We start from the raw sequence: 18,825 nt of genomic DNA on the forward strand, positions 1-18,825 counted from the left end.
CATGTTGCAAGCAGTCTTGCCATTTACTGCTTATCTCAGCCCACATGGAAATTGCCTTATATTTAAAATCAAACCAACAAACCTTTTCACTCCTGGAAAACTCTGTTGGAGGTGGTTTTCATAAAAGGACAAATAGTAATCAAGACAACATCTGTTAGGTGCCAAATGGGTGGTTCCGCTAATAGATTAAATGGGACAAGAGGATGAGGAGAGGTAATTATGACCTGGCATTGTTTGGGAGAACTTCGGAGAGGGAGTTGGTGAACTCAGCCTTAATGAACAAGTAGAAAAGATAAGGTTTTTAAATGCTAGACTGAGAGTTGCTCCCTGATTAGGCTCATGCAGCAGTGCCGCTTAGGTGGTTTCTCAATGCCATCCATGTCTTCATACCACCGAATGCACCTAGTAACTGGTTGAAATCCACTTACAAGTTCATACATGCTGACCACCCAGAGTTCATTGTCAGCTCAGCTGCTTTTGATTACTCAGGGTCAGAGGAAGCACACAAGGATCTATTGATCTGGCCTTTCCTTCACTGAGGTCTCACAGGATCACTACCCTCCGGGGATTTGGGGAGAGCCTACTGTGGCGTGCCTGTATGGCTTTAGATAATGCCCAGGGTTGGTGGGATTGCGGAGGCACAGTCAATAAGAGAGCTCCAGAGGCAGCCTGAGACACTACCTGCTGTAGTGTACAGCCTCCAGCCATTGGCTAGAAGTCCCAGAAATGAATGCCACAGATGTTCCTTATGCTAGAGGTGCCGAGTGGCAAAGGAACAAGCAAACCAGGGGAGGGTGGAAGGGAAGCCGCCCACATCTCCATTCCTAGGGGCTTAGAGCAGCCATATTTTTCCTTCCTCCATGTGAAAATATAAACAGTCACTTTATAAACAGTTGTCACTTTTTGACTTTTAAAGATTTAGCCTTTCTCTTTTGTTTACTTTAATGACCTTTGAAATAAGCTGCAACTGAGAGTGTATAAAAAAAGAAATTCCATCTTCAGTTTTCAAAAAGAGGAGTCTGTCTGTTACCATGGGACATGGGACTCCAGCAGCCTCCAGAGGCTGCCGCCTCTGGCTCTGGCCCAGGTGCAGGCTTGAAGGGCCTTATGGGAGTTCCTAAAGCGGTTTGTCCAAGTCCCTAACTGGGTGGCTTGGATGGTTTTCACTAATCAGCCTGAAGCCCAGCTGCTACATGCCAAACTGTTTGCTCTGATTCAAACTCTTTTTATAAGGGAAGTGTTACAGCTGCTTTAAAATCCAGAAAGTATATATTAACATAGACGCTTTACATTTCTGTTAGCCTTGCTTGCCAAAGAGACAGCATTGGATGGCGCTGAAGAATGATGCTACCCATCTTTCCCTGGCCTCTTCAAGCACCACTGGGTATACAACTAAAAAGTCAAAGGATCAGCCCAGGGAGTCAGGTAAAGTGGCACACTTGCCACCCCAGTAGTCAGGCTCCTGAGGCAGGAGGCTCTCAAGTTCAAGGTCAGCCTAGCTACATAGTGAATTGAGCCATCTAGAAGAAGACAGAGGATGAAGAGGAGGGGGACTCACTGCTACAGCCCTGAGAGTCTGAAAAGCCCCCTGTAATCCCAGCACTTGGGGAGGCAGAGGCAGATGGATATCTGTGAGTTTGAGGCCAGCTGGCTCTACAAAGTGAGTCCAGGACAGCCAGTGGCTCTGTGTAACAGAGATCTCCTGTCTTGAAAAGCAAACAAACAATATATATTCCTTTTTGTTTAACAGTATAACTTAGAGATGTTTCCAGTTAGGTACTTTTAAATCCACATTTCTTCCTAATAGCTGTACAGTTTGGCTATGATACTCACAGGAATATGCCATAGCTTTTCCAGCTGGTTCTGTATCAGTAACTGTTACAACCAATATGTCTAAAGGTCATTCTTGAACATGTACACCTTTCCACACTTGGAAGTGTGTCTACAAAAAAAACACCTAAAACATTGTGAGACTGAAGAAAGTGCATATTTTCCATTTTGATAGCCACTGCCAAACTTGGTATGGAGTTGTTTTGCCTAGCTCCCATAGTAAAGTATAGTAAGTTCTACATGTAAAAACATGGCTCTGCTGCCCACTTTCTAACTCATTGATGAATTCATGTGTTTGTTTTCTTAGCTAGTTATTAATTGGGTTTTATCCTTCAAAAAAAAAAATTTTTTTTTGTCAATCACTTTGACTTAAAAATACATTGTTTAGGGCCAAAGAAGTGGATGGTGTTAGAGGAACAGATGGTAAGAACAGAGTGAAAGGACACATGACAATGTTATAATGAAACCCACTGCTTTCTGTTAAAAGAAGGGGAAAATTGGGTTATTGCATTTCCTTAAACCACAATGAAATTAAACATTTTCTCATATGTTTATTGGCTATTTGTATTTCATCTGTACATTGTTTATATTCTTTGCTAAACATTTGCAGTTCCCAAAGGGGTGTGCCAAGGCATAGGATATCTGAAACTGGGGAGCAATGCTGTGATACTGGCCATCTGTCAGACATGTGAACTACTGCTTAAAGTAGCAGTTAAAAACACTAGCTCTTGCCACACTCCTGGCGATGCTGTGGTGCCTTCCTAAAGTTGATACTAGGTGGCTGCTAAGATAGAAAGTCAGTGTCACAAGAAACTAACATGGAACCACAACCCGAGGAGTCCAGAGAGTGGGAAGTTATGGGCACATGCATCCCATTAGTGGATATTATGGCCGTTTGAAAAGGAAGTCATACACAGAAGGCCTTTCAGCCTGTGTGTATTATTTCTCAAACAGCCACAGAGTTGTTAATTGGGTCATTTGGACCTACCTGCTTAATGAATTAAAAGCACTAGATATTTCCTTTGCAGTACTATTCGTGCGTAAATTACGGAAGTATGGAAATCTAAAACCTGCCCCCACCGCTTTTTAGACAGAGTCTCACTATAAATTCCTGGCTGATCGCTAACTCAGACATCTGCCTGCCTCTGCCTCCTAAGTGGTAGGATTAAAAGCATTTGTCACCATGCCCATATTTAATTTCGTTGTTTTCATTTCTGTTAATAAGAGATGGATTGGCAAATATTTTATCATGTTTTTCCTTTACTGTTGACTAATCACTATAGTTTTTGCTGTATAAAAGTTTCCATTTTGAGGCCAGTGGGGATGGTTCTGCTGCTAAATATGATTACCTCTTAAGCCAGACAGCTTGACTTCAGTCCCTGAGCCCCAGGCAGTGGAAGGAGAGAGCTGACTCCTGAAAGTTGTTCTCTGACCCTTACAAATACTACTGCAACAAATAAGTTAATTTTAAAAAATAAATGTCAAAAAAACTTTTTAGTTTCCAATTGGGTTTTTGTTTTGTTTTGTTGTTGTTGTTTTTCGAAACAGGATTTGTGTGTGTGTCCTTGGCTGCCCTAGACTCACTTTGTAGACCAGGGTGGCCATGAACTCACAGAGATCTGCCTGCCTGGGATTACAGGTGCGTGCCACCACGACCAGCTTTAGTTTCCAGTTTTTATGTGATATATTGTACCTTCCTTATCCTCTTAGTGATTTGTATGAGTGTTTTGCCTACATGTATGGATATGTATAGTACATGCATGCCTGGTACCAAGGAGACCAGAAGAGAGCACACGATCCCCTGGGACCAGAGTTACAAATGTAGTGAGCTACCATGTGGGTGCTGGTATTTGAACCCATGCCCTCTGAAAGAATAGCCAGTGCTCCTAATCACTGAGCCATCTCTCCAGCCCCTGCTTGGTTAGTTTTTGATAAGTTTTGCTATGTCACAGATTTTACTGTTATCTCCAGTCTTTAAGGATCCAGTGATACAGAAATTGTAAATGTTCTCCTAGCCTTGTATCATGACTGACTCATGCCAGTAACCCCAAGGAGCTGTGGAGAAGAATAAGACACGATTCTTTGCTTCTAGGACCTCTATTAGGAAAGAATGTTGCAAGTTGGTAACTGTTAAGTAACAGAGCTTTACCTAGCATGTATGAGGAGGGGAGAAGGGAGCCGGCACAGGGCACAGGACTGTTGGGAACAAAGAAGGAAATGAGAGCCTTGGGGCAAGGAAGAGGTCAGTACGCAGGCCCAGGAATGTTGGACGTTGGCCCTATGGTTGGAGTAGAGTTCCTGTAGCCCAGCTGGAGAGAGTAGATGAGCAGCGGGAAGTACCAGGCTGACCCAAGTAGCATTGCTGGGTTGTCAGGAGTAGAAGCTCATCTCTTGTGGGCATTGAAAAGGTTTATGAAGTAGGGAAGGTAGAAGGTAAAACTAGCAATGTAGGTTGAGCTTTCATGGCCCAGCAAGTCCTTGAAGAGAGCTTTAACTTCCGAGCATTACCATTAGAAAACTGACAGCCATGTGGGGGGAAAAAAAAAGAACAGAAAAGAAAGAAAAAAGGTACTGGAGGAAAGACATCATCCAGGTACAAAGTCTTTGGGTTCTTGAGCAGCCTGGTGGGAGAGTACCAGAAAGAAAGGAGGGGCACAGCAAATTTCCACACACCCGTTTGCACGGGTTTGTATGTTTCAGTCCTTCAAGGTATGTGGTGCATTCCCCAGGCTGATCAGGCAAGAAGTAGCTTCCCCTGGGATTACTGTCCTTTTCCACAAAGACACTACTTGCCAAGAACTTTGCAGGAGTGTGTTCTCTCATCTCATAAACAGACTGAAGTTTGGGGGAGCAGCTGCTTAAACTGTTTCCTGCCTTGCTCTCTATTGGAGAGTCCATTGTGGGATGATTGTGGGTGGCACAAGCCCTTCTTCTAGGGGATGATCCAGCTAAGGAACTCAAGTGTTGCCTGGAGTCCATACTCCTCCAAGGACTGTGACAGTATGACTGGCAGTAAGAAGCCCTTCACTGGGCTTTCTGTACCAACAGCACAGGCAAGTACATGTGCCTAACAAGCCCAAGCAACAATGATGCTCCTGAGAAACTGTGCTCTACCTGGGGCTCCAGTCAGTGTGGCCAAAGCAAAAATCTAGCCCTGCAGCCTGGGCCTCGGGAGCTGGAACTGAGAGATGCTGCTGGGCTTTTACCAATGCTCCCTACCACACGTGCGCACGCGCACGCACACACACACACACACACACACACACACACACACACACACACTTGTGTGCTCTCTTTTGAAATGTTTGTTATATCCACTCCAGCAGTTATGTGAAGAGGCATGGTTCTGTGAATTAGAAAGTTTAGATTCTTTTCTCAGCCGTCCCCTCCTACCCCCTTTTCAGTCTGACTTAAAGCCATAAAATGCTTGTGCTGCCTGCCTTTAGTTGTGTTTGTACGAATTAAGTTGACAGGATAAATAGTCACATTCCCAGCTACAGGCTGAAACAATGTTTGCCTGTTCTTACCAGTGAGTCTAGAAAAAAGGGGGGTCCTGACATCACCCTATACTATATATTCCTGGCATGGAACATTTATTTAAGTCCCTAAAAAAATACAGATGTTTTACCAGCAGAAATAAAATCTTGTATAAATATTGAGTGTGGAAAAATGTGGCCCTGACTTAGTTGCAGTTAGAGTGATGCAGGATGAAGGCGGGCAGGAAGGCAGATGCAGGCGAGTGCACACTGCCAAATGGAACAGGACTGCATGCTGCAAGGGGGAAAGTCTGAATTTATTTTCTTTATTTATTTAGCAAAATCCAGTTGCAAAAGTGAATCAATTAACATTTGATCATCAGAGTTTAGGGTCACTAATGGTTATGATCCACTTGCCCCCGTTATGTCTGACCTTTGAGATGAGTGTCTCTTGTCCTAATAGAATTGGCCTTTTCTCAGGCGTGCCTAAGCCTGCTCTGTAACTGCTGGGGCCTGCTGAATTGTGGAGCTCACCTGCTGTTGATTTTAAAGGGAGGGAAACTGGCCTGAAAGCCATGCTCCGTGGAGGAGAAAACCCGTCTCAGCATTGCATTCCCAAACAGCCATATATCATCTTGATCTTGTCCCACACAAGTCACTATTTTAGTCCAGCAGCATAAACCAGACATATTTTACTAGTGCGGTGCAAGTCTCTTCAGGGAATTGCCTCATGACTTTTTAGGCCCGTGACACTTAGTCAGAATGCATTACATTCGTGCTTTTAAGATCCTAGGCTGCCCAGGCAGACCCCATGCTACCCATAGATGCCTCCCCCACCCCCAGTCTCTGTTTAGAGTCTGAGTAGGGAGGGGCACTAATTGTTTCCAGATTCTCACTGTAGTGTCTCACTAAGGCACTCACTAAGGTCTTTCAGGGTAAGAAGTACAGGATCCTTGACCTTCATTCATTCAGTGCAGTCCCTTCCCCTCCCTAGAGCAGCCCTGACCATCCATGCTGGCGACATCAGGGCATGCTGCTGCCATATGGGATCAGTTCTGCCTCTTTCTGACTGAGACATAACTATCCTTCCTCCCTTCCTTCCTTCCTTCCTTCCTTCCTTCCTTCCTTCCTTCCTTCCGTCCTTCCTATCTTTGCATGTACATTGGGTGCCCATGGCATTCATGCGAAGGTCAGAGAACAACTTTGTCAAGTCACTTCTCTCCTTCCACTTTGCCTTGGGCTCTGAACTCACCTCACCAGGTTGGTACAGCAAGGGGTCTGCCAGTTGAGCCATCAGGCATGGTTATCTTGAAGCAGCAAAGCGTTCTTCTTCTGTTTCCTTTCACTGATGATACCTCTGAATCCACTTTAGGTACCTTCTGTACTAGAGGTAAACAGGCTGTACTCCTGCTCCAAGTTTAAGAGATTGGCAGAATTCTGTCTCGCCTCAAAAGAATTGCTGTTTTGTACAATAACTGACTAACAAGAGAAGCCATCACACAGCTAATCCCCACTCCACATCTCAGTAAATGAGATGTTAAATCCCAGCTAATTCAGTCCCCCTCCCTCCTTCTCAAACTTGCTGAGGATACCCTTCCAGTCCTGGTCTTGAGAGGCAACCCACCCTCCCAAGTTAAGAGCAGCTTTCTGATGTCCTCTCTTTTTTCCCAGCTGCCGCCCTCCTCAGCAGCCCAGGCTCTCTCACATGAGCCTCGCTCTCTACTTCCTGCTGCTAGAGTGTAGATGCTTTAGAGGGCACCGCCAAATCAGAGTGCTGTCCTGCCTACACACCTAGAGGGATCACCCACACTCAGGCCCTCTCTGTCTATCCTCTGCCTTCAGACCTCTGAGACCATCTTGGATTTTGTAAATATTTTACTTTAGTTTTGATTTTCCAAAGTTAAAAAAAAAATGAGCAGTGATGAATGGCACTAGTGCTCCCTTAGCAATCAGAGTAGTGAGCAGTACGTAGCGCCTGCCATTCAGCTGTACACGGGTGACTTGTGACTTGTTCGGTCGACTACAAGTGGGTCTTCTGAGTTTTTAAAAGAAGTTGAAAATAAAGGTGATGCTGATAGGATGTCTCCCAGGTCCTGAATGTTTTTATATATGCACTGAATAGGCCATGAGGCCTTGTAGCCAACAAGACTGTTAGTCTGCAGCCCCCGATTCCAAGACACCACGTCTTTACTAGACTCCCACCTTGAATGCTCCAGCCTCCACCTACCCTTGACATCTCTCTGCAAGTTACTAAAGCTTTCCCTTTGGAGAGGGCTCTGCTGGCTACATGACAGGAACCATTTCCATCCTGACCCACACTCCTACTGATCCTCTTGTCACACAGAACTGCTTCTTATGCCTCACCAGTCCCAGTATTTTTCTAGCTAATTGACGATGTTATTTTATTTTATTTTATTTTTGTTTTTTTTTGAGACAGGGTCTCTCTGTGTAGCCTTGGCTGTTCTGGACTTGCTTTGTAGACCAGGCTGACCTCGAACTCACAGTGATCCACCAGTCTTTGCCTCCCAAGTGCTGGGATTAAAGGCGTGCACCACCACACCTGGCCCGCTAGTAGACTATTTTTAAACTGTGTTATTTTATGAAAATGCTCATAAAATATATTCGTAGTACAAAGGGTTCCCATGTATACTCCTCTCCTTTCCCCTAACCTTCTTCTCCTAGTTTCACTAATGTGGTACATTGTTACAGTTAGCCAACCACTTTTGAGTATTAAAACACATTTGAGAGATTTTTTAAAAGATTTATTTATTTATTATGTATAGAGCAGTCTTCTGTCTGCATGTACACCTGCAGGCCAGAAGAGGGCACCGGATCTCATTACCAATGGTTGTGAGCCACCATATAGCTGCTGGGAATTGAACTCAGGACCTTTGGAAGAGCAGCCAGTGCTCTTAACCTCTGAGCCATCTCTTCAGCCCTTGAAAGTTTTTTTTTTTTTTTTTATTGTATGTGTGTGTGTTGAGTGTGTGTGTGTGATAAGTGTGTTTAGTGCCTGTGAAGCCAGAAGGAGGCATCAGGTCCTCCAGAACTGGAGTTACATGTAATTGTGAGCCTCCGTGTGGGTAATAGGATCATTTCCTTCAAATCCAGTCTCCCTAATTACGTGCTCTTGCCTTGACTCCAGCAAATTTCTTTTCGTTGACAGATAAGAGTATCAATCCTTTTATAATGACGTCTTTGACCTTATTTTTAGAATGGGGTTTACAGGTAGGGACCAGACAATGCATGCACAACAGAACCTACTCTTTTAAAATCAGGAACGTAATGTATGCCAGGTAGGTAGGTAGAGGGGTGTGGGGTGTGTGTGTGTGTGTGTGTGTGTGTGTGTTGTTTGACAAAAGAAACACTATATCTCTCTAGTTACAAGATAAGCAATTATTAGTGACTTTTTCTGAAGTTTCAGTGATCATCAACTGTAGTCCAAAAATATTAAAGTTCAAACTGGGTGTGGTGGTGTTCACCTTTAATCCTAGCACTTAGGAGGCAGAGGCAGGCAGATCTCTGAGTTCCAGAAACAAATAGTTAATAAGTTTTAAATAATGTTTATTACAATACACTGTTGTTTCCTATTTTATTATTGCCATTTCTCTTTTGTTAAGATGAGTTTGAAAGTTAAACTTTCTGTCAGTATGTATGTGTGTATATATATGAAAAATATATTGTTATATAAGGCTTATATTAACTGAGGTTTCAGGCACCCGACAGTGATCTTGGAATATATTTGCCATGGAGGGGGCTACTGGGCTGGCAAGATGACTCAGCCAAGCCAGTAAAAGTGCTTGCTATGCAAGCTTGACAGCTTAAGTTCCATCATCAGAACTGATTCCTAAAATACGTCCCCTGAAAGCCAGGTGGTGGTAGCGTATGCCTTTATTCCCAGCACTCGGGAGGCAGAGACAGGCAGATCTCTGAGTTCGAGGCTAGCGTGGTCTACAGAGTGAGTCCAGGACAGCCAAGGCTACACAGAGAAACCCTGCCTCGAAAAACAACAACAAAAAATATGTCCCCTGACTTCTACACAGGTGCCATCACACACACACACACACACACACACACACACACACACACACACACGCACATACACGCACATGCACACGCACACACGTAGACATAGACATAAACACACAGAGTAATAATCAATTGAAAAAGAAAAGGAGAGTGCTATCTACTAAAACTGATGTGAGAAACGGAAGGTAAATTAGTTGAGCAAAGAACGTGCCTAGCGAGTCATTGGTTTGCAGCCATGCCTGTGTGCTCTCGGATGTGTGCACTGTGATTGGCATCTCAGCAACCATAAACGTAAGCTGCAGTTCCCAGGACACTTTCTGGTCACAATACTTGCTTAATTAGTATTTGTGACCACTGTTGCTAACTTGTGAGCACTTTGGTGTATCTATGAGCTCTCTTGTCTCTGGACTGGCAGGTCTGGCTACTCTATGCTTGGTTCTGGCTGTTTGCAAGTTATCACACGCCTGGGCCTGACCATGCTCTGCACCAGCATTTTAGGCAAATGGGGAAAGAGATAAGAGTGGCCTTGTGTCTTCCAGCCCCAAGAGCTGAGGGACAAGTGGCTCTTTCCAGAGCTCTCAGGCCATCTATCTGAACTTCACACCTAGTGACTGCTTTGTTCTTCTTGAGCCCAGTGTTTCAAATGTCATGTGAGGAACATTGTGTGTTCAAATAATTTCATTAGTACTTTCAGAAACACTAATCTATTTCACGTTTGCTTGCAAGCCTCTCCTCTCCTTCATGTGCCTTGCCGGTTCCTTTTCCTTCCCTGCTCCACTCTCCTCTGCTTCTCTGACATGGTCAATTTGTATGGCGCTGCCTCCTCCTCTTGCTTATGTCTACCGGGTTTGCCTGCATGCACCTCCTGTCCACTTGTCAGGTGCAGACAGATCACTCTCTGTCCTTGGTAACTGGGATCACAATTGTTGTCTGCTGTTTCCCAGAGTGACAGATTTGATGGGCCTGTAGGCTGACATTCATAAGCCAGATCTACCAAGCGTTTCAAAAACAGTCTTGTTTTTGCCAAGCAAGGTGAGCAAATATAGGCCAGCGCTTAAACATCCACCAGGGGTTATTTCTGAAGTGATTGCTTCTAAATGAGAAGCGTCTGAAACCTCACGGCTCTCCTGACAAGTAAATTCCACAGCCGTGTGTTTTGCTGGTGTCTGCTGATTAATTACAGCGCTGTGACACATGAAAGCCCTGGTGGTTGGTTTAGTGCAGCTGTGGAGAAAAGAAAGCAAGGCCCAGTGACTTTGCCAGCTTTTTTGGGACAGTGGGATTGAGGCCGAAGGAGGTGTTTTTCCCTCTGGCAGTCACTACATAGGAACGGAGCCCCAGCCAGCCCAGTGCTCCAGGCTCTATGCCGGGTGGTTTGGTCCCTGCAGGCTGTGGTGAGGGAGCAGCGTCTGATCGGGTGCTCCTGAAAGAATAGGTGCTTTGTTAGAGAAAGTGTTTCAGTGTTCACACAGAGGCTGGACCACACTCCTGTATACTCCTACTTCAGAAAGAAGTTACACTGGGTATGGTGGCATACACCTGTAATTCTGGTATTCAGGGGCGGAGGCAGGAGGATTGACCTGTTCAAGGCTAGCCTCAGCTACATAGGCGGTTTGAGACCAGCCTAGGCTACTTGAGTTCATATCTTAAAGGACACAGGGGGAAATCTAGGCATGTGACTCATACCTGTAATGCCAGCACTTGGAAGACTGGTACACAGACTGGGAGACGACACTGTGGACTTACCCAGAGAGTCCACATAAAACCAGATGTGTCAGCTCTTGTGTCTGTACCCAACACTCCTGGCAGAAGAGTCAACAGAGAAGAAAAGAAATAATACTGAAATGGATGTTTAAATTCTTTTTCTTCTTCTTCTTCTTCTTCCTTTTTTTTTTTTTTTTTTTTCCGAGACAGGGTTTCTCTGTGTAGCCTTGGCTGTCCTGGACTTGCTTTGTAGACCAGACTGGCCTCAAACTCACAGCAATCCACCTGCCTCTGCCTCCTGGGTGCTGGGATTAAAGACATGCACCACCACGCCTGGCTTAAGGTTTAAATTCTTGATGTTTATTGGTACTTGTTTCCTTTACCCTCGTCATCTCATGTAGATGATGGGACCAGCCAAAGGAGTTGTCTGCCATGAGTCTCAGGCCAGAGAACCTTATCTACCCTGTCTCATTCATTCTTCCCCAAAGAGTTGTGCCTCACAGAGGCGATGTGGGTGCCATAGCTGAGGAGGAATCCACACACATTTGCTATGGTCTGGGTTGTTTGTGTGGTTAGACAGTGCCACCATCCTAAATACAAACACTTGAGAGACACCAAGATCTACCCTTTCCACTTTCAATTATGGTAAATAGTCACCATGTAAGTGTCAAAAGTGTTCACCACCTCTGATTGCTGTCCCTTCTCACTGCCAAGGGAAAGTCTGAAAAACTTTCAGACCGTCACAGACACCACTTTCTGCTTCCACACAGGTGTGCTATGCCTACCTCATCAGCCCGCACTGCCCTGATGAGCCCAGACTTGTGTCTAAACCTCTTAGGTTCATGGTTCCTTCTTATGCAAAGATTTAGTTTCATGTCAGACTGCTGGCATAAGCTGTGTACAGAAGCTCTTGAGGAAGATGGCTATGTGGTCACAGTGATCCGCACTCTGGGGCGTTGTGGGAACGACCCAGGGCATGGGTTTGCTCAAGTCCTGAGTTTCTGACCACTGCTACATCTTCCCCACCCTGCAGCTTTCAGCATGCTTTCCTGTGAAGACCAGAGTCTGTTTCCTTTGAGGGGGACTAATTTGAGGAAATCTAAGAGGGAGGACCTGAGCATTTATGGAAATTCCATTTTCACAGCAGAGTACTGCTTTTCTCTTTTCTGGTTCAGGTTTTCCATTTGTTACAAGCCTACGTTACAGACGGCAGACACAGAACAAATGCAGATTTTCAGCAGGAGCTCAGTAGCATCACTGTTTGCATCAAGGCCAAACTCTGGCTAGCCATGAGGTATGTGAAACGCCCACATGAGGAGGTGGTGTTGGGCTAGTGGTGTGTTTGAGAACTGCTGTTTCTAGTGGTGAGAAGTTTTAAGTTATTTACATGAGTTTCCCAGACTTTTCAGAGTATTTCAGACCTTTGCATTGTGGTAAAGAAAACATTTCTTGACAAATTTTCTAAATTGCTGAGTGTTGAGGTTGGGGGTGTGATAGGGTTCAGCAGTCAGATGTTCCTTACCCTCACCAAGTACCCAGCCCTGGGTAAGCGTTGTAACTACAAATGACAGCAGTTGCCTGGTCTTGAGTGTAAAAACCCTTAGGAGCCATGGCAGCTTAAAGGTTGATGATCCTTGGGTGACGTGAGCAGGCACTAAAGGGAAAGTGGGACTTGGATGGGAAAGGGAAACGAAAGTTACCACGGTTAGGTGAGCAGTAGAGTAGCATGTGTAAGCAGAAGCAGAGCGGGGACTTTGCTTTTTTGTCATTCTAACCAATGTTTGTTCTGGAACTTAGACTATAAAGATAAAAAGAGTGAAAACAATCTTCAGTTTTGTTATATAACACTGTGTTTGGAATCTTTGTTTACGTCCCCAGATACTGGTAGGACACTGTCCCTTTCCCTGGATGAGTTAACTCTGGCAGAGGTAGTTAAAGAGTTCAGTGGCACTTGGGATGGCCATGTGAAGTGATGAGGGGATCCTCCATGAGGCAGAGGAAACTGGGCAGGCCCAACCGACAGTGAGGGGAGCCAGTGGTGCCCATCCACGGTGGTGGCTGTAGTGGTAGGGTGTGTAATGGCTGTCTCAGGTATTAACTGTGGGCAGGGGTGCTGAGGGTGTGCTCTCTGTCTGAAGTACCACTGAAGTTAAGGCAAGCTGTTAAATGGTTTCCCTAGCCTGATACCACTTACCTTCTGCACAGTCCTGTTGCCCTTGGCCTCTCTAAGACACACCACCTGGGAGAACAGAGACTTGGGGTCACATATGTGCCTTAGCATTTCACCAAGTAACAGGTGAGATCTTCATAGCTGTTATTTCTGGGGATCAGGAAGTAGAGGTTCTCCAGGAATCATTTGCTGAAACCCTTTTCCAGCCATAAACTCTCCAATAATCAAGCCTTGGTTCTTAAGCTGCTGTACAGGAATTCTACCCCTTATTCTTAGGCAGTCATCACGTGCCCACTTCCTCAGTCCATTCCTTCTTGTTGCATGAGAAAGAGAAGATGGAGGGGCAGGCCAACCCTTGTTGGACTGCAGTTTGCCCAGTGCCTGAAGATGGCTGGCAAAGTAGTACTTCTCCCTCCATGCTCCTCAGCTGGAGAAGGCCTTCCTGCCTTGGCAAGCATCCGCCACGGTCCCTGTCACTGTTGCCCATCAGCCTTTTCATTGTCATCATCCCTTCAATGTCCTTCTCTGAGTTTTTCCTCTGATTTTCTTAGCCTTAGTCTAGAAGATAAAGGCACTAATCACATCAGCTCACTGGGTTTCTACCTCCTTGCCTGAAGTACAGGAAAGCCCCTTTTCTGTTTCCAATACAGTCAACTTTCTATTATCCGCGTGTGAACTTTCCACTCTGTGGGTGGTCTCTGGGTGGCTCCTCATGCCAGGCCTCCTCTTACTCCCCAATATAGGTTTTTACAAATATTAATCAGGGTGTATTCAGGGCCTAGAATAGAGTTTGGAAGGAAATCCTGCTGCCAAAGCACAGTACATTCCAGAGCTTTGCACCGGCCATTCTGTGTTATCCACATCATTGAAGAGGCCCTGACTTGGAAGCCATAGCACTCCATGTACGTAATGAAACCGTAACCTACCCCATGCCTACCTTGTCTGCCAGGGCCTCTGGCTGTCGGAGGGAGGTATTTGTCTACACAGTTAACTGCATGCTCAGATGAACCCATTTAGGGTCACGGTAGTCACTTCTTAAAACAAACCCTTTCTTACTCTTCTTCCCTGCTTTGCCATGAAGACGGTACAGTGCTGAGCATTCCAAATTCAACTGCTGAGAAGGCCCTTTATGTTCCTGGTCATTTACACATGAAAGCTAAGTGTGCCTGGGGCTCATTGAGGGTCTCTGTGCCTTTCTAGTGTAACCTATGAGAAATGACTGTTGCTGGGCGGAGAAACTGTTGATCAAGTTCTAGCAGCAGCACCTTTTCCTCCTGTGGCTATTTGATCATTGAGTGCATTCAGTCCAATAAGCTCAAGAATTTTAGGGCACATGTCACTTATTTGTCCTTTTGTTCCAAACGGCTTCTTTAAAAAACAACAACAGCAAAAACAGCTTTGGAGCAATGAATAAATCAATTGAATTTTTAAATTTGGACTCTCAAGTTGAGAGCACATAAAAACTTGTGTCGCATCTTCGTGTTTGACTTCACGGGATTAATAAGGTGAGCAATGAACATGGAGTTGTTGGGGGACTTTTACGTGATAAATGGCCAGCTGGCAGCGCGGCTTGAATAAAGGATGAGGCTTCTGCTCTCACGGGTTGCTTTTTATTCCAGGGTGTCAGAGCCTTTATGGAAATCAGCTCATTAATCCTCACGTCCCTTCCTTCTCCCTTTTTCTCTCTTCCCTTCTCAGTTCAGTTCCACATCCTCCTCCTGCGGCGAGGGCAGCAGTTACCAACTCCTGGCAGAAAACTCAGCCAGCCCGGGGCAGGGACTGAGTGAGAATTAGAGTGGGCCCTGGCCTGGAAAGGTTGTCCAGGGTGCCTGCCGCAGAGGATGCAGGCTAGTCTTCAAGGGTGGCCCTGCCCGCTGCCCTTGCTATCTGCAGGTTGCAGATATGCTGTTCTAGCACAGTCATAGGCCCTGCCCAAACCGGAAAGACTGAAAAGCTCTTTCAAGCAGGACTAAGAAGAGGAAAAGGTTTATTTACTTTGGTTGTGATTTGGGATTACAATTATATTGGGCCTAAAATTTGTCAGAAGTGGTTTGTTGTCTTATGTTTCCTTCAGTCATAAAAGAGTAAGTATATAGTGGATGTTCCTTTTAGAAAACTTGATGACGTAAACCATGTTGCTGGTACACATCTGTTAACCCTACTACTTAGAAGGGCTGAGATGAGCGTTGTTGCAAATTTTAGGCCACTCTGAGCTACACAGTGAAACGGTTTCAAAAAACAAAACAAAACAAGAAGCCAAAAAAGATAAGGAAAACTTGCTGAGCTGTGTTTACTGTTAGACTCACTGGAGTGGATGATACGATAGCCAAAAGGAAGCGTGTTCTTTACTAAACTTCTCTCGTGTTTTTCCTTGGCTATCAGTGCATATCAAGAAAAAATAGTGTAGTCCAAATTTCAAAAAGAATTTAAAAGGAATACATCTACTTTTACCACAGTCCAGTGGAAACCATTGTTACTAGTTAACAGTTCTATGTGGTTACTTCATCTTTTTCCTATTTTTTTACATAGCTAATATTTTATTAAATATAAAAGTTACAGCTTCCTTTCATTTGGCAATATGAAAGTATTAGCTGTTATTACTTAAAGTTTTTTATGGCTGCTGTGGAAAATAGTATCACACTTCCTTATAAATTGAAATAAAATTAGTATATAATCTTAGAGTTCTCTTTCTAAATGTACACACACACACACACACACACAAACACACACGCTGAAAGCAGACACATACATTTGTACAACTATGCTCATGGCAACACTCTTCCTGGTAGTTAAAACACAGCGGCAGTAATGCTCATGGCTGACAGTACAAGCAGAATACAGTGTATACATTCAGTGACACTATTCTACCTTAAAAGTTCCTGCCCCAGTGCGAGCGAGTGAACACAGGACTTGGCCAGTGTTCTACCAGCAGCTGTGTCCCCAGCCAGCAAGGAAGATCTTACGTGTGCCACAGCACAGAGGTGCCTGCCTCTGCAATGTCACACTGAGCAGTTCTTTCACAGACACAGAAAGTAGAGTGGCCAATGGCAGCACATGACAAAGGACATAACCAGGAGTTCCTGTTTCATGGACACAGAATTTTAGCTTTACAAGAGAGGAGTGCTGGGGTTAAGATAGTAACTTCATACTTAAAACATTTAAAAATAGCAAGTAATTCAAACAAAAATCTTTCTGTACCATAATTTCTTCTGGGCTATTGTTGTTTTAATTTGGGGGTTGGGGAGCTTTTCTACCTAACTTTACCACCACCCATCTCTACAAAAAAGTAACCCCCCCCTTTTTTAAATAGGGAAAAAAAACTTTGAAAATTCACCCCTGGGTGTGTGTGTGTGTGTGTGTGTGTGTGTGTGTGTGTGTGTGTGTGTGTGTGTGTGTGTGTGTGTGTCTCACAGAGAGAGATAGAGATCGAGTGTGTGTTTGTTTGTTTTGCTGGTTTTCTGAGTTGGAGGTCTCACTATGTAGCTCTGACTGGCCTGAAACTCACTAAGATCTGCCTGCCTCTGCCTCTGCCTCTGCCTCTGCCTCTGCCTCTGCCTCTGCCTCTGCCTCTGCCTCTGCCTCTGCCTCTGCCTCTGCCTCTGCCTCTGCCTCTGCCTCTGCCTCTGCCTCTGCCTCTGCCTCTGCCTCTGCCTCTGCCTCTGCCTCTGCCTCTGCCTCTGCCTCTGCCTCTGCCTCTGCCTCTGCCTCTGCCTCTGCCTCTGCCTCTGCCTCTGCCTCTGCCTCTGCCTCTGCCTCTGCCTCTGCCTCTGCCTCTGCCTCTGCCTCAAGTATGCTGGGATTAAAGGGCCTGCTACACTTTGACTGGCTTCATTGCCAGTCATTAATGTCATAAATAATGTTCTAGTGAGAAATCTGTGTGTGACTCTGTGTGTGTGTGTGTCTGTGTCTGTGTGTGTGTCTGTGTGTGTCTGTGTCTATGAGGAGTCTGTAGTTCTGGCCTCAGGGCTAATTTCTAAGAGTAGGAAAGACTCTTGAGAGACACCACAGTGTTTCAAGGTTTCAATCCAGCTGCTCTACAGTTTAAGTTCCTCTTCCCACCAACAGTGCATGGAGAGCTCCACCAAAAGCTTCAGATTTTTAAAAACTTATTTTTAGAATGCCTGTTTTGTACTAAGCTCTCCATGAAGCAAGTAGTATATATGATTCCATGAGTTCATCTCAAAACTTTCTTGGTATTATAAAACCAGCATTTCTGTGGAGACACACCTGTGTATAACACCAGTTTAGTTTAGTATAAGTTCAAAGATAATCAAACAAATATAAATAGGTTTTCAACTTAAACTCTTAATGTTATAACATAGAAACTGCCACACTTAAACCTTTTGTTTCTGGTTAATAAGGATTCTTTCCCTGGACTCTCCAAGGGTGCCACTAATGCCTGGGCATATTATGTACTGTTTGCTAGAGGCGCCAGGTACCAAACTAACAACTTGTACAGATCCTGTTGGCAAGCTATGTGCTTTATTTCTATATATATGTATTCACTTACATGCTCAATCTCATATATTCTTTCTCTCGTTCTCTCTCTCTCTCTCTCTCTCTCTCTCTCTCTCTCTCTCTCTCTCTCTCTTTCTCTCTCTCTCTCTTCCCCTGGTAAGATGGTGATTGCTTTAATTTTGCTTTGAGACACAGTCTTGCTATATAGTCTAGGTTGGCCTCAAGCTCACACCCACCGCAAGCTCACTCTAGCTGCAGCCTTCCCACCCCTGGGCCAACAGTGGTGCAGCATCACTCTGGTCATCTCTCCTAACAGAGCAAGCTTTGCATGCGTTGCTGCTGGCCTTACCCAGCCACTGCTCCCACTAGGATCCCCACATGAGTTTGTGACTCTTGTTCTTGGCATTTATCAAATGCCAGGTGGGCTGGTAGTAAGTTTTCATTCCAAACAGTAGTTCCTAATTCTCAAGCTAGAATGCTAGAGTCACCTAGAAAGATTTTTAAACCTACCAATGTTGATTCCCAACCGACGAGACTCTGCTTTAGATATTTCATGCCTTTGCCTTCCTAAGTCCATTTAAACCTGGTACCCTCGTGTGGCCATTGTCCTGGAAGCTCGTGTCACATTTTCATCGTTTAGGGTGTGGCTAAAGTAGACTAGACTGTACTTGGGTCACCTCATCTGCCAGCCCTTTTCCAGGCAAGGCATATGCCAGACTGCATTAAGCACTGCAACTATTTCTTAAAACCACAGTTTCAATGTAAAGAGGGCAAAAAACAGTGTTTTCAGACAGACTCTTGGGCTTGGAATTTTAGATATGGAAAACCCCATGAAGTCTGTGTGGCTTCACTCCGCAGCCCTCTGCATCCCACAGAGGTCAGGGGACTCCGTCCATCACACAGCTGACCAGGATTGGACCCCACTGCAAAGTGCTAACATTTGTTAAGGCCTTACTGCCTCCATGTGTCCAGACACTTTATTATGTTGGAGACTTAGGGACTTAAGCATTGTTTAGAAAAGAGCTTCTCAAATCAAAAGTGTGCACAGAAATCACTTGGTAGAATGAAGGTTCTCATTTACTAACTCAGGGTGGTACCAGAGATTCTAAATTCTTGGTCAGCTCTAGGTGAGACCACTGTTGTTGGCCCTGGGACACA

At 44.9% G+C, this 18,825-nt stretch overlaps 1 protein-coding gene across 1 annotated transcript in view; it reads left to right on the forward strand.

Annotated features, from left to right (window-relative positions):
• Thada (THADA armadillo repeat containing) overlaps nt 1-18,825 on the forward strand; it is a 282,053-nt gene that overhangs the window by 183,318 nt on the left and 79,910 nt on the right. The window contains exon 30 of the mRNA XM_051161396.1: nt 12,215-12,333. Within this exon, the coding sequence (XP_051017353.1) occupies nt 12,215-12,333 (119 nt within the window). The remainder of the gene's footprint in view (nt 1-12,214; nt 12,334-18,825) is intronic.

Source organism: Acomys russatus, chromosome 1 (genome assembly GCF_903995435.1).
Source record: "Acomys russatus chromosome 1, mAcoRus1.1, whole genome shotgun sequence".
Classification (NCBI taxonomy): Eukaryota; Metazoa; Chordata; class Mammalia; order Rodentia; family Muridae; genus Acomys; species Acomys russatus.